Source organism: Oncorhynchus clarkii, chromosome 32, assembly GCF_045791955.1.
Source record: "Oncorhynchus clarkii lewisi isolate Uvic-CL-2024 chromosome 32, UVic_Ocla_1.0, whole genome shotgun sequence".
Classification (NCBI taxonomy): Eukaryota; Metazoa; Chordata; class Actinopteri; order Salmoniformes; family Salmonidae; genus Oncorhynchus; species Oncorhynchus clarkii.
The window spans coordinates 22,978,196-22,992,493 of record NC_092178.1 but is presented as its reverse complement, the minus strand read 5'-3'; the positions used below and the strand labels follow the sequence as shown (position 1 = coordinate 22,992,493).

At 44.7% G+C, this 14,298-nt stretch overlaps 1 protein-coding gene across 2 annotated transcripts in view; it reads left to right on the top strand.

The window, feature by feature from the left end:
• The window catches only part of LOC139391661 (glucocorticoid-induced transcript 1 protein-like), a 32,086-nt gene that overhangs the window by 6,946 nt on the left and 10,842 nt on the right, over positions 1 to 14,298 (top strand). For both annotated transcript variants that reach the window (XM_071139075.1, XM_071139074.1), the window contains exons 2-3: positions 10,437 to 10,582; positions 13,514 to 13,603. In XM_071139075.1, coding sequence (XP_070995176.1) covers positions 10,437 to 10,582; positions 13,514 to 13,603 — 236 coding nt within the window. The remainder of the gene's footprint in view (positions 1 to 10,436; positions 10,583 to 13,513; positions 13,604 to 14,298) is intronic.

Genomic DNA, 14,298 nt, shown 5'->3' with positions numbered 1-14,298 from the left:
AGATTGGCCCTAGCCTGGCATCCAAACAGATTATGTTTTAATCGTGAAAGCAGCCTTCCGTCTGGTTTAAGCAGGCTAGGTTGGCTCTTTTTCCTTCATGAAAGTCTCCACGTTAGGCTTAACCTTGTGAAACCTGACCTTAACTGTTGGATGTTATTTTGATAAGGCACTTTGAAGAGCTCAGCTTGAATGTTTATTCTTTGTTATCTGACTGTTGCCGTTTTTGAACCTTCCTTGTGACAGTGTGTCACATCACCTAGCTTTGAAGAAGACATCGTAATGTCTGTTTTGAATGTTTGCATATTTATCCATTCCCTTACAGTTTTCCCCCTCGTGTGATAAGGATTTACGCTTCGTTGCAACAGATATAATCAAACTGATCTCTGTTTTTCTCGTTCCCTTATGTTGATATGAATGCTTGTATTGCCGACTAGACCTAACCATTACAGGCACAGAGCTGGTGTGAGGAAGGCCTACACTCATAAGGTGTCCGCATGCTTCAGTTCGGCTGACACCTAGCTGAGCTTGCATACTCCCTTAAAAGACTGCTTGAAAAACGAGAAAAATATGCCAATAGTACTGTTTGTCAATTTTGAGACTCCATAGCCATGATACACTTCCTCAAAATAATCAGAGGTAATTCAATAAATATCTCATTAATTTTGACGTTTTTTGCCGAACAAAAGTTTGTCCCGCAGTTTTGCATCTGACTAGGATGTTTGGTGCAGTATATCCCTAGTGAAAATAATTTGCATGAGGACGAGTCGTCTCTCATTTAATGACAACAGGCACTTCATTGACGAATCCCTACTGTTGACCAATTGCTGATGAGGGGGTGTAGACTTATGCTCTTGACTTTGGCTTGCCTTGAGAATTTTGTGTGTGCGCCCGAACAGCCGAAAAAACTTTGCTGAAGTCAAAAACCAACAAAACGTCACAAAATGCCGTCATAATAAATGCTTGAACTGTTTCGGCTGGGAAGCATGCGGACGCCTTTAGAAAAAGGGTTCCAAAATCCATTTTGTTTCCAGGTAGAACCATTTTGTGTTCCATGTAGAACCCTCTGTCAAAAGGGTTCTATCTGGAATGAAAAACGATGCTACTTGGAACCAAAAGGGTTATACCAGGAACCAACCAGGGTTCTTGATAGGGTTCTGCTATAGGGACTGCCGCAGAACCCTTTAAGGTTCTAGATAGCACTGTTTTTTTCTAAGAGTGTAGTAGAACAGCAAACATTTAAATGAGCAAGTTACAACTCCTACAAATGAAATGATGAGAAGCCCAATAAGTTTGAAGAGGAGTGTCTTAACGATTTGACCTGCGATATAGATCAAAACTTTTGGGTGAACTGTTGGAATCATAGAAATAACATGATTTATATTAAGAAGCAAAGTGGAAAGCAGCATAATTTTTGTTTGGAACAGTCTGTTGACTGCATTTGACCTAACATAACGGCATGCAACTGTTCCTCAAGAGGAGAGAAACATGGAATAAACTATAAAAACGGACATTGCACTTGGCTGAGTGGCATTTGAAAATATTGCATGTGATATGAATTTCTTGCTATATGGATATTGCACATGTCATTTTGTGATTTTGAATGTGAATTAGATTATAATGTGACAATTCTAAAGTATCCCAGAGCTTTTGTGTTTAGTCGGAAAAAGACTTCAAGACAGTCAACCAGACATGCTGTTTTAGCTTCCTGAGAAGAAACACAAGTAACATCTTTCAAGAAGAGCTTAGCGTATTATTTCCTCTTTCTTACTTCCTGTTACTTCTTACTTCTTCTGACCTCTGCTTCCCTGAAACAGCTAACTGCTGCTTGACATAGTGTGTCAGAACACAGCCAAGGCCTTACTAGAAGTACCCTCAGAATGCACTAGTATTTACCTGTAATCCAGTGGATTTTCCCCAGGTGACCCTGTCCTGTGCCTTTCTCAGTGGGATCTGATCCCACTAAGGCGTACAGGACCTGTCAGTCAGCGCAGGGGCAGGTTAAGGGGGCCAGCCTCCCTAAGCCCACCTAGTACACTTGAGGGCAAAACACTGCTGTGCTAATGTCTTTGAAAAACATGTCAACCTCTTCCCTCAAAACCTCCGATCATAGCCGCACATCAAATCAAATGTTTTTGTCAAATACACATGGTTAGCAGATGTTAATGCGAGTGTAGCGAAATGCTTGTGCTTCTAGTTCCGACAATGCAGTAGTAACCAACGAGTAATCTAACCTAACAATTCCAAAACTACTACCTTATACACACGTGTAAAGGGATAAAGAATATGTACATAAAGATATATGAATGAGTGATGGTACAGAACGGCATAGGCAAGATGCAGTAAATGGTATTGAGTACAGTATATACATATGAGATGAGTAATGTAGGGTATGTAAACAAAGTGGCATCGTTTAAAGTGGCTAGTGATACATGTATTACATAAAGATGCAGTAGATTATATAGAGTACAGTATATACATATGAGATGAGTAATGTAGGGTATGTAAACATTATATTAAGTAGCATTGTAAAAAGTGGCTAGTGATGTATTTTACATCAATTTCCATCAATTCCCGTTATTAAAGTGGCTGGAGTTGAGTCAGTGTGTTGGCAACAGCCACTCAATGTTAGTGGTGGCTGTTTAAGAGTCTGATGGCCTTGAGATAGAAGCTGTTTTTCAGTCTCTCGGTCCCTGCTTTGATGCACCTGTACTGACCTCGCCTTCTGGATGATAGTGGAGTGAACAGGCAGTGGCTCGGGTGGTTGTTGTCACAGGAAGGCCATAAAGATCATTAAGGACATCGGGTGGTGTAGGTGTCCTGGAGGGCAGGTAGATTGCCCCCGGTGATGCGTTGTGCAGACCTCACTACCCTCTGGAGAGCCTTACGGTTGTGGGCGGAGCAGTTGCCGTACCAGGAGGTGATACAGCCCGACAGGATGCTCTCGATTGTGCATCTGTAGAAGTTTGTGAGTGCTTTTGGTGACAAGCCGAATTTCTTCAACCTCCTGAGGTTGAAGCGGAGCTGCTGCGCCTTCTTCACGACGCTGTCTGTGTGGGTGGACCAATTCAGTTTGTCCGTGATGTGTACGCCGAGGAACTTAAAACTTACTACCCTCTCCACTACTGTCCCATCGATGTGGATAGGGGGGTGCTCCCTCTGCTGTTTCCTGAAGTCCACAATCATCCCCTTTGTTTTGTTGACGTTTAGTGTGAGGTTATTTTCCTGACACCACACCCCGAGGGCCCTCCCCTCCTCCCTGTAGGCCGTCTCGTCATTGTTGGTAATCAAGCCTAACACTGTAGTGTCGTCCGCAAACCTGATGATTGAGTTGGATGCGTGCATGGCCACGCAGTCATGGGTGAACAGGGAGTACAGGAGAGGGCTCAGAACACACCCTTGTGGGGCCCCAGTGTTGAGGATCTGCGGGGTGGAGATGTTGTTACCTACCCTCACCACCTGGGGGCGGCCCGTCAGGAAGTCCAGTACCCAGTTGCACAGGGTGGGGTCGAGACCCAGGGTCTCGAGCTTGATGACGAGTTTTGAGGGTACTGTGGTGTTAAATGCTGAGCTGTAATCGATGAACAGCATTCTCACATAGGTATTCCTCTTGTCCAGATGGGTTAGGTCAGTGTGCAGTGTGGTTGCGATTGCGTCGTCTGTGGACCTATTTGGGCGGTAAGCAAATTGGAGTGGGTCTAGGGTGTCAGGTAGGGTGGAGGTGATATGGTCCTTGACTAGTCTCTCAAAGCACTTCATGATGACGGAAATGAGTGCGACGGGGAGGTAGTCGTTTAGCTTAGCTTTCTTGGGAACAGGGACAATGGTGGCCCTCTTGAAGCATGTGGGAACAGCAGACTGAGATGGGGATTGATTGAATATGTCCGTAAACACACCAGCCAGCTGGTTTGCGCATGCTCTGAGGACACGGCTGGGGATGCCGTCTGGGCCTGCAGCCTTGCGAGGGTTAACACGTTTAAATGTTTTACTCATGTCTGCTGCAGTGAAGGAGAGTCCGCAGGTTTTGGTTGTGGGCCGTGTCAGTGGCACTGTATTGTCCTCAAAGTGGGCAAAAAAGTTATTTTGTCTGTCTGGGAGCAATACATCCTGGTCCGTGACGGGGCTGGTTTTCTTTTTGTAATCCGTGATTGACTGTAGACCCTGCCACATACCTCTTGTGTCTGAGCCGTTGAATTGCGACGCTACTGTGTCTCTATACTGACGCTTAGCTTGTCAGCAATCAATATGCTGATACAATTTAGGGAGTCTTGTTTTCAGATTAGCCTTGTTAAAATCCTCAGCTACAATGAATGCAGCCTCAGGATATGTGGTTTCCAGTTTGCATAGAGTCAAATAAAGTTTGTTCAAGGCCATTGATGTGTCTGCTTGGGGGGTAATATATACGGCTGTGATTATAATCGAAGAGAATTCCCTTGGTAGATAATGCGGTCAACATTTGATTGTGAGGAATTCTAAATCAGGTGAACAGAAGGACTTGAGTTCCTGTATGTTGTTATGATCACACCACGTCTCGTTAATCATAAGGCATACCCCCCCCGCCCCTCTTCTTACCAGAAAGATGTTTGTTTATGTCTTCGCGATGCGTGAAGAAACCAGCTGGCTGTACCGACTCCGTTAGCGTCTCTTGAGTGAGCCATGTTTCCGTGAAGCAAAGAACGTTACAGTCTCTCTCTGTCTCTCTGGAATGCTACCCTTGCTCTGATTTCATCAACCTTGTTGTCAAGAGACTGGACATTGGCGAGAAGTATGCTAGGGAGTGGTGCGCGATGTGCCCATCTCCGGAGCCTGACCAGAAGACCGCTTCGTTTGCCTCTTTTACGACGTCGTTGTTTTGGGTTGCCGGCTATCCCAGCCGATCCGTTGTCCTGGGTGGAAGGCAGAACACAGGATCCGCTTCGCGAAAGTCATATTCCTGGTCGTAATGATGGTGAGTTGACGTTGCTCTTATATTCAGTAGTTCCTCCCGACTGTATGTAATGAAACCTAAGATTACCTGGGGTACCAATGTAAGAAATAAAATTTAAAAAATACTGAATAGTTTCCTAGGAACGCAAAGCGAGGCGGCCATCTCTGTCGGCGCCGGAAGTTTTTTTGCAACACAACAAAATACCAACATTTACTCAATACTTCCTAGTTATGAGATACTTCAGCGTAGGTCAAGTCCTCCATAAATCAGAGGTGTTATTGTGCACTTCACCAGTCTGTTTCATGTCATACTGGAATGTTGTTTTTAGAAACCTGGCCTGTTTGGTCAACTTTGCTAAAGGCCTATATATACGCTAGCTAGCATCGTGTGAGTTGAAAGTTTTTGTTTTTGAATATTCTAGTCCCTTACAAGGCCACAGGGTTAGGATGGTGTAAATATTGTTGTTTCTATCACACATACACACACACACACCAACCAGAGAGTGTTGCTAGAACAAACACACAGCCCTTGACCCAGATCCTCAGGTCCCAGGGAGCCTGGAAAGAGCCTTGGGGGTGTGTGTGAGGTATTTTTATCAGGTGTAGGGTTGCCTCATCATGAAGGCTTGGCCGTGAGGAAGGATGGGCTGGGCTGCTCCAAGGGTAACCAAGTCAACCTGCAGTCTCTGACCACAACACTGTGACATTGTTGTTTGTCTGCATCACATATTGCCTCTAAAAAATATATTGTGGGGATGCTAAAAAGTGCTTCTGACTGTACAGAATGTGGTGGATTGGCATAGTAATCTGATCCGTTTTTTAATAGATTATAAGCGCAAAAGTAATGGACTGGGTCAGACAGCAGACCTATCAGCTTGCTGACAGCTCTTACCAAACTTTTGGAAAAAATTGTGTTTGACCAAATACAATGCTATTTCTCTGTAAACAAATTAACCACAGACTTTCAGCATGCTTAAAGAGAAGTGCACTCACCGTGTACTGCACTGACACAAATGACTGATGATTGGTTGAAATAAATTAATTATAAGAAGAATGTGGGAGCTGTATTGTTAGATTTCTGTGCAGCCTTTGAAATTATTGACCATAACCTGTTGTTGAGAAAACGTACAGTACCAGTCAGACGTTTGTACACACCTACTCATCCAGGGTTTATTTTGTACTATTTTCTACATTATAGAATAATTGTGAAGACATCACAACTATGAAATAACACACATGGAATCGTATAGTAACCAAAAAAGTGTTAAACAAATCAAAATATATTTTATATTTGAGATTCTTCATGACAGCTTTGCACACTTAGCATTCTCTCAACCAGCGTCATGAGGTAGTCACCTGGAATGCGTTTCAATTAACAGGTGTGCCTTGTTAAAAGTTAATTTGTGGAATTTCTTTCCTTAATGAGCCAATCAGTTGTGTTGTGACATGGTAGGGGTGGTATACAGAAGACGGTCCTATTTGGTAAAAGAACAAGTCCATATTATGGCAAGAACAACTCAAATAAGCAAAGAGAAACGACAGTCCATCATTACTTTACTTTAAGATATGAAGGTTGGTCAATCCAGATAATGTCAAGAACTTTGAAAGTTTCTTTAAGTGCAGTCGCAAAAACCATCAAGCGCTATGATGAGACTGGCTCTCATGAGGACCACCACAGGAAAGGAAGACCCAGAGTTACCTCTGCTGCAGAGAATACGTTCATTAGAGTTGACTGCATCTCAGATTGCAGCCCAAATAAATGCTTCACAGAGTTCAAGTAACAGACTGAACATCAACTGTTCAGAGGAGACTGTGTGAATCAGACCTTCATGGTCGAATTGCTGCAAAGAAACCACTATTAAAGCACACTTGCCTAGTTAAATAAAGGTGAAAAAAATTCAAAATAAGAAGACACTTGCTTGGGCCAAGAAACATGAGCAATGGACATTAGACCGGTGGAAATCTGTCCTCTGGTCTGATGAGCCAAATTTGTGACTTTTGGGTCGAACCGCTGTGTCTTTGTAAGATGCAGAGTAGGTGAAGCATGAAGCATGGAAGAGGAGGTGTGATGGTTTTGGGAGGCTTTGTTGGTGACACTGTCTGTGATTTATATAGCATTCAAGGCACACTTAACTAGCATGGCTACCACAGCATTCTGCAGCGATATGCCATCCCATCTGGTTTGCGCTTAGTGGGACTGTCATTTGTTTTTAAACAGGACAATGACCCAACACACCTCCAGGCTGTGTAAGGGCTATTTGACCAATAAGGAGACTGAAGGAGTGCTGCATCAGATGACCTGGCCTCCAAAATCACCCGACCTCATCCCAATTGAGATGGTTTGGGATGAGTTTGACCACAGAGTGAAGAAATAGCAGCCAACAAGTGCTCAGCATATGTGGGAACTCCTTCAAGAATGTTGGAAAATAATTCCAGGTGAAGCTGGTTGAGAGAGTGCCAAGATTGTGCAAAGCTGCCATCAAGGTAAAGGGTGGCTACTTTGAAGAACCTCAAAACCCTTGCATGAGTAGGTGTGTCCAAACTTTTGACTGGTACTGTATGTGTTATGGCTTTTCAACCTCTGACATATCGTGGATTCCGAGCTATCTATCTAATAGAACTCAGATTGTTTTCTTTAATGGACGCTTCTCTAATGTCAAACATGTTAAGTGTGGTATACCGCAGGGCAGCTCTCAAAGCTTTCTACTCTTTTCTATTTTTACCAATGACCTGCCACTGGCATTAATCAAAGCATGTGTGTCCATGTATGCTGATGATTCATCCATATACGCATTTCGAACCACCACTAATTAAGTCACTGAAACCCTTATCAAAGAGTTGCAGTCAGTTTTGAAATGCTTGGCCAGTAATAAACTGGTCCTGAACATCTCTAAAACTAAGAGCATTATATTTGGTACAAATAATTCCTGATCTTCTAGATCTCAGTTGAATCTGGTAATGAATAGTGTGGCTGTTGAAAAAGTTGAGGAGACTAAATGACTTGGTGTTTCCTTAGATTGTAAACTGTCCATTGTCATAAAATATAGATTCAGTGGTTGTAGAAATGGTGAGAGTTCTGTCTGTTATAAAGAGATGCTCTGCTATTTTGACACCACACTCCACAATGCAAGTCCTACAGGCTCTAGTTTTATCATATGTTGATTATTGTTCAGTCATATGGTCAAGTACTGCAGCTGGCCCAGAACAGAGTGACATGTCTTGCTCTTCATTGTAATCAGAGGGCTAATATCAATACTATTCATGCCAGTCTCTCTTGGCTAAGAGTTGAGGAAGACTGACCACATCACTTCTTGTTTTTGTAAGAAACATGAATATGTTGGAAATTCCAAATTGTTTACATAGTGAACTTGCACACAGCACTGACACACACACTTACCCCATTGGACATTCTACCAGGGTTCTTTTCACACTCCCCAGGGCCAGAACAAATTCAAGGAAACATACAGTATTATACAGGGAAGTCCCTTCCATCTCATGTAGCGCATGTGAAACCTGGTTAAAACAACACCTCTCCCCCATGTGACCTACTTGTTGTGTGTATGTACTGACATGTATGTGGAACTGATAGATGCACACTACATGTTAATGTTTTTAAGTGTACATTATATATAAGTATTTGGACACCCAAATAAGTGGATTCAGCTATTTCAGCCACACCTGTTGCTGACAGGTGTATAAAATTGAGCACACAGCCAGCCATTCAATCTCCATAGACAAACCTTTGCAGTGGAATTGCCTTACTGAAGAGCTCAGTGACTTTCAACGTGGCACCGTCATAGGATGCCACCTTTCCAACACGTCAGTTTGTCAAATCTCTGCCCTGCTAGATCTGCCCTGGTCAATTGTAAGGGTTGTTGGTGTGAATTGGAAAAGTCTAGGAGTAACAATTGGCTCAGCCGTGAAGTGGTAAGCCACACAAGCTCACAGAACAGGACCGAGTGCTGAAGCGCAGCACATAAAAATTGTCTGTCCTCGGTTGCAACACTCACAAGTTCCAAACTGCCTCTGGAAGCTACAAGAACTGTTCGCCGGGAGCTTCATGAAATGGGTTTCCATGACCAAGCTGCCGCACACAAGCCTAAGATCACCATGCGCAACGCCAAGCGTTGGTTGGAGTGGTGTAAAGCTCTCGGCCATTGGACTCTGAAACAGTGGAAACTGAAATTCTCTGAAATGATGAATAACGCTTCACCATCTGGCAGTTCGACGGACGCATCTGGGTTTGGTGGATGCCGGGAGAACGCTACCTGCCCCAATGCATAGGGCCAACTGTAAAGTCTGATGAATAATGGTCTGGGGCTGTTTTTCATGGTTCAGTATAGCCCCTTGTTCCAGTGAAGGGAAATCTTAACGCTACAGCATCCAATTACATTTTAGAAGATTCTGTGCATCCAACTTTATGGTAACAGTTTGGTGAAGGCAATTTTCTGTTTCAGCATGACAAAGCCCTCGTGCATAATGCGAGGTTCATACAGGTTTGTTAAGATCGGCGTGGAAGAACTTGACTGACTTGCACAGAGCCCAGACTTCAACAGGGTCTCTAACACCTTTGGGATAAATTGGAACGCTGACTGTGAGCCAAGCATAATCGCCCAACATCAGTGCCCGAACTCAGTAATGCTTCCATTCAGCCACAAGAGCAAGTCCCCATAGCAATGCCCTAACACCTTCCCAGAAGAGTGGAGGCTGTTATAACAGTAAAGGGGAGACCGACTCCATAATAATGCTCATGATTTTGGGATGAGATGTTCGACGAGTAGGTGTCCACATACTTTTAATCATGTAGTGTATATAAATTGTAAAGTCTGTCATGTTTTTTTATTTTCTTTTTTTGCCCCTTTTTTCTCCCCAATTTCGTGGTACCCAATTGGTAGTGGTTACAGTCTCGGGAGAGGTGAAGGTCAAGAGCCATGCATCCTCCGAAACCCAACCAAGCCGCATTGCTTCTTGACACAATGCACATCCAACCCGGAAGCCAGCCGCACCAATGTGTCAGAGGAAACACCTTACACCTGGTCAGCGTGCACTGCGCCCGTCCCGCCACAGGAGTCGCTAGTGTGCGATGAGACAAGGATATCCCTGCTGGCCAAACCCTCCCTAACCCGGACGACACTGGGCCAATTGTGCGCCGCCCCATGGGCCTCCCGGTTGCAGCCAGCTGCGACAGCCTGGGCTCGAACCCAGAATCTCTGGTGGCACAGCTAGCACTGCAATGCAGTGCCTTAGACCACTGCACCACCTGGGAGGCCACTGTCTGTAATGTTTTTATCGTTACCTGTCAGACCCCAGTAAGGCTAGCTGTCGCCATTGGCGTTGTCTAATGGGGATTCTAATAAATCGTTGCCTGTGAGAGCCTCCTCAATTAAAATGTCTCATCCCCCTCCTCTCTTGCACACTCTCTCTCTCTCTCTCTCTCTCTCTCTCTCTCTCTTTCTCTCTTTCTCTCTTTCTCTCTCTCTCTCACTCTCTCTCTTTCTCTCTCTCTCTGGTAGAGAGGTCCAAGCCCCAGCAGCGTAACTCGGGAGCCATCCGGCGGACTTCCTCCCTGGGTACCATCACCGGCCCCTACCTTACCGGCCAGTGGCCTCGTGACCACCACGTGCACTACCCCTCATGCATGAAAGATAAATCCACTCAGGTAGGTGTCCCCTCAATTCCTGTCCCCACTATGTGTCATGATTTGTCTGGTTCCCCCACTGAGATGAAAGAATGACTGTACACTATTCTTTGTGCACTAAAGACAAATCCACTCAGGTAGGTGCCTCCCCACTTCCTGTCCCCCTAACCTATCCTTCATGTGTCACGCTTTGTTCAGTCCCCCTACTGAGATGAATGCATGTGGCATTTAATTCAACGACAAAGACCTAACGATATTCCAGCTAGAAGAAACTAGGTTTATTGATAGCTCTGGTTTGCTGATCTGCACAGTTTGATCAGCAAATCATGCTAGTTTTGAACTAGCATGCTGAGGTGAAGGACAGGAAACTACTACAGATGTATGATCTTAATTTGACTTATATTGTCACAGCAAAATAATCCAGCAGCAACAGGATTTTAACATTTACTCCATAATGGTTCTTGATGGATGGTTAGGCTATTAGCTGGTCAAAAGTAGGCTACATTAAAAGTGCAAAACTGTTAATATAACTGTGTGTTAGTGTGAGTTTTCAGTGAATTTATGTAAATGACAAAGCTCATCTGTAGGAACATTCTCAGCAACAAAAGAGTGATTTAAAAAAGTGATCAAAATAAGATCCTACATCTGTGAGCAGAAGTGGCTGAGTACTGAGCTGCATCGCTATAAGGGAGCGGGCTTTTTCAAATGACTAGTGGCAGTCAAGTTTGTACAGTACTCAGTCACTGATTCACCTGCACACACAGATATTAGTTAGCCGCTGTTGACCTCTTTCACAGGTCTATACACCCTGTTTCCGTCAGTCACTTTGAGATTTACCAACTACGCATCTGTGGGCCTCTCTAGACTTACAATAGATTAACCAGCCTGACTCTCTGTATTGACCTGCCTGGCCTTCTGTGTTTTGAACAAGTAGGCACTGGGTGTCACTGCAGCACAAAGGTGTCATTGTGGAGAACATGCGAGCTCCTGTCTGTCTGTGTGACACACGGCTTCTGCTTGTCAGATGAAGTCAACTGTTTGTGCAGAGCCATGTTGCTGCCAGTCCTGCTGCGGCTGGAATTTCCCCCTCCTCTTTCTCTCCTCCTGCTCCTCTTTCTCCTTCTTCCACTCTTCACCTTTTCCTTGTAATTTTCTGTCATTCTCAGCCTTTGGGTCTGTGACCTGGAATGTTCTCCTCCTCCCCCTCTTCTTCCTCCTCTTCCTCGCTCTGTTCTGTACATTGCTGTGACCTGCAACACCCACACCATCCTTCCAAGTTATGACAGACAGGCCCAAACACATAGCACTAAGATTATGCCAAGAGAGAAGAAGTATTTGTGTGTGGAAGATTGATTGTGCAGGCTAGTGAGTGTACTGGGCCAGTAGGTTAGGTTAAACCTATTCCTCAACTGGACTAAAACTCCTTTTAATGGACATTCTGCTTTCTGCGTTGAACAGGATTTTACAATGTCAGCCCAATATTCTGGATCCCTCAAACTGGTCATTAAAGGGGTAGATTAGGCCTTTAGTTTTTTATTTCTCTTCTCTGGGTCTAGTGTGGGAGCCAGCCTCAGTGAGAGTGAACTAGCAGGGTTATGACACCACCGGAGCCAGAGATGACATCCCATAATGACCTCCTACATCCTGTTTTTACTGCACTGCTCGGCAACCAGGGCCCAATAAGCTCCTCAGGCCACCCAAACGCCACATTGCTAGATCATCCCAGAAATCATATTACTGTGGACTCAACCTGGCAGCCGGTTTACTGTATGAATCAACCCGCCCATTCCACTTTTCCTTCACTTCAGCTCTTTGTCCAGATGCATGGAAACATCTGCCACATCTACACGTAGGGAAGGTGGACCAGGGAAGGGAAGGTGGACCAAACAGGGATCGGTATGTGGTCACACATTGTCCACTGAAAGAGGAGAGGAGATGGTGTGTGTATGTGTGCGCATGCGTGTAACTCAGTTTGTGTGTGTGTGTGTGAGTGTGTGCTCCCCCTCCTCTTCCCTTAAATAGGAGATGAAAAAGACAATGTTTAAAGCTTTCTCTCTCTGTTTCCTGCCTGGCTTGGTGATGGTGTTGAGCGGGTTACAGAGGACAACCTTTGAAATGTGAAGTCTCCACAGATTAATAGAATAACTCAACTCACCACTTCACGATATCTACTACCGCTTCTGGCTATAGCACTGGCCTAGCACTTCCATTGGCCCTTACAGTGTACATTCTCGGATGCTCTGATGAAAGAATAACCGCTGAAACGCTTGTCTTTGTTGTCTTTGTTTTAAAAAAACATTTTGGAGTGCTGCTGCTTCCCAATGTTCTTGACCTTGGGATTTAATTCGAAGTGTACATTCTCTCTCTATCCTCGCTCTCTCTCTGCCCTCTTGAAAGCAGAGACACACAGAGCTAGGACTATCTATATCACAGCACCCACTGTATTTAATCCCTGTCTGATGCCTGCCATGTGTGGAGAGCCCTTCTTCTCTCTTTTTCTCCTGTTTACACTTGTCTTCCTCCTCCTCTTATCCTCCTCCTTGCCTCTCTCAGCACCAGGAGCAGGTCAGACCAGGGGTAACCAAGGGGACGAACCAAGGGCTTCTCTCCGTCCAGTTGACATAATAACTTCTTCATCACAGTAGCTGTACCTAGGCTGTGGCGTTTAGAGACCTCTCCTTGTTCTGATGTCAACTGACACACACAACTCACGGCTAGTTATGCTCCATTTTAGATCTTGTTATACAGGATGTACTCATATCAAGGTTTCCATGTCAAACCTAACACTTCGCAAAGGGCAAATCTGAAATGGCAAAGTAGAGCTCTGTTTAGGCTTAGGGCAAAGGCCTTTTATTCCCGACCATAATGATCATGATGATTGACGTGGCTAATGAGGATAAGAGGTTGGTAATTAGGTCATGATATCATCGGTTGTTTCCTTGTTGTGTACAGACACCTGGATGTTGGAGTGAAGAAGCAGGAGAGAGGAGGAGCACACACCAGCGCTCTGCGTCTTGGGGCAGCGCCGACCAGCTCAAAGAGGTACACACTCACACACCACACTTAAACATGTCACAAGAAACCCTATTTAAGAAACGACAACTTGCAGCACCTTCGTAATGACCGTTGGACCAAAGGGGTTTTCAAATCAACAATGACAACATACAGTACAGTAGGCCTCCCTGTAAAACTGATGAAATATGCTGTCCTAGCACACTATGTATCCGTATCATTGCTGTCATCCTCCTTTAATCCAGACGTAGATTCTGCCATGTTGAGATGGCTTGAAGTTGACAAGACAATACTAGAATGTTATCAGTGTCTATAGGAAACTGCCTACCACCTGCCACCCATCTCTCTTTCTCTCTCTCTCTCTCCACACGGTACCACCTTCTATATATAACTTCCTGTCTGACCTCAGACTTCCGCATGCTCAGGGCTTGGTCTGTTCTACTGCTGGGTGTCAGAGACAGAGCGTCGCGCCGGGCCGGGCGGTCGTTGTCTTATCATCCCCTCTCAGCTCCACCCTGGTGCTGTAATGTCACAGGCAGGGAGGAGGCAGATAACACTATCTATCTCCCTCGTTAACTAACCAGACACATAACCCAACAGGCAATTTATGGACAGGAAAGACAGCCAGGCAGGCCTCGGATTCCTCTTTCATTTTTAACCTCTTTCTTTCTTTCATTCTTTCTCTCCCCTTTCTGTCTCCATCTCTCTGTTTTCTCTCACCGTCC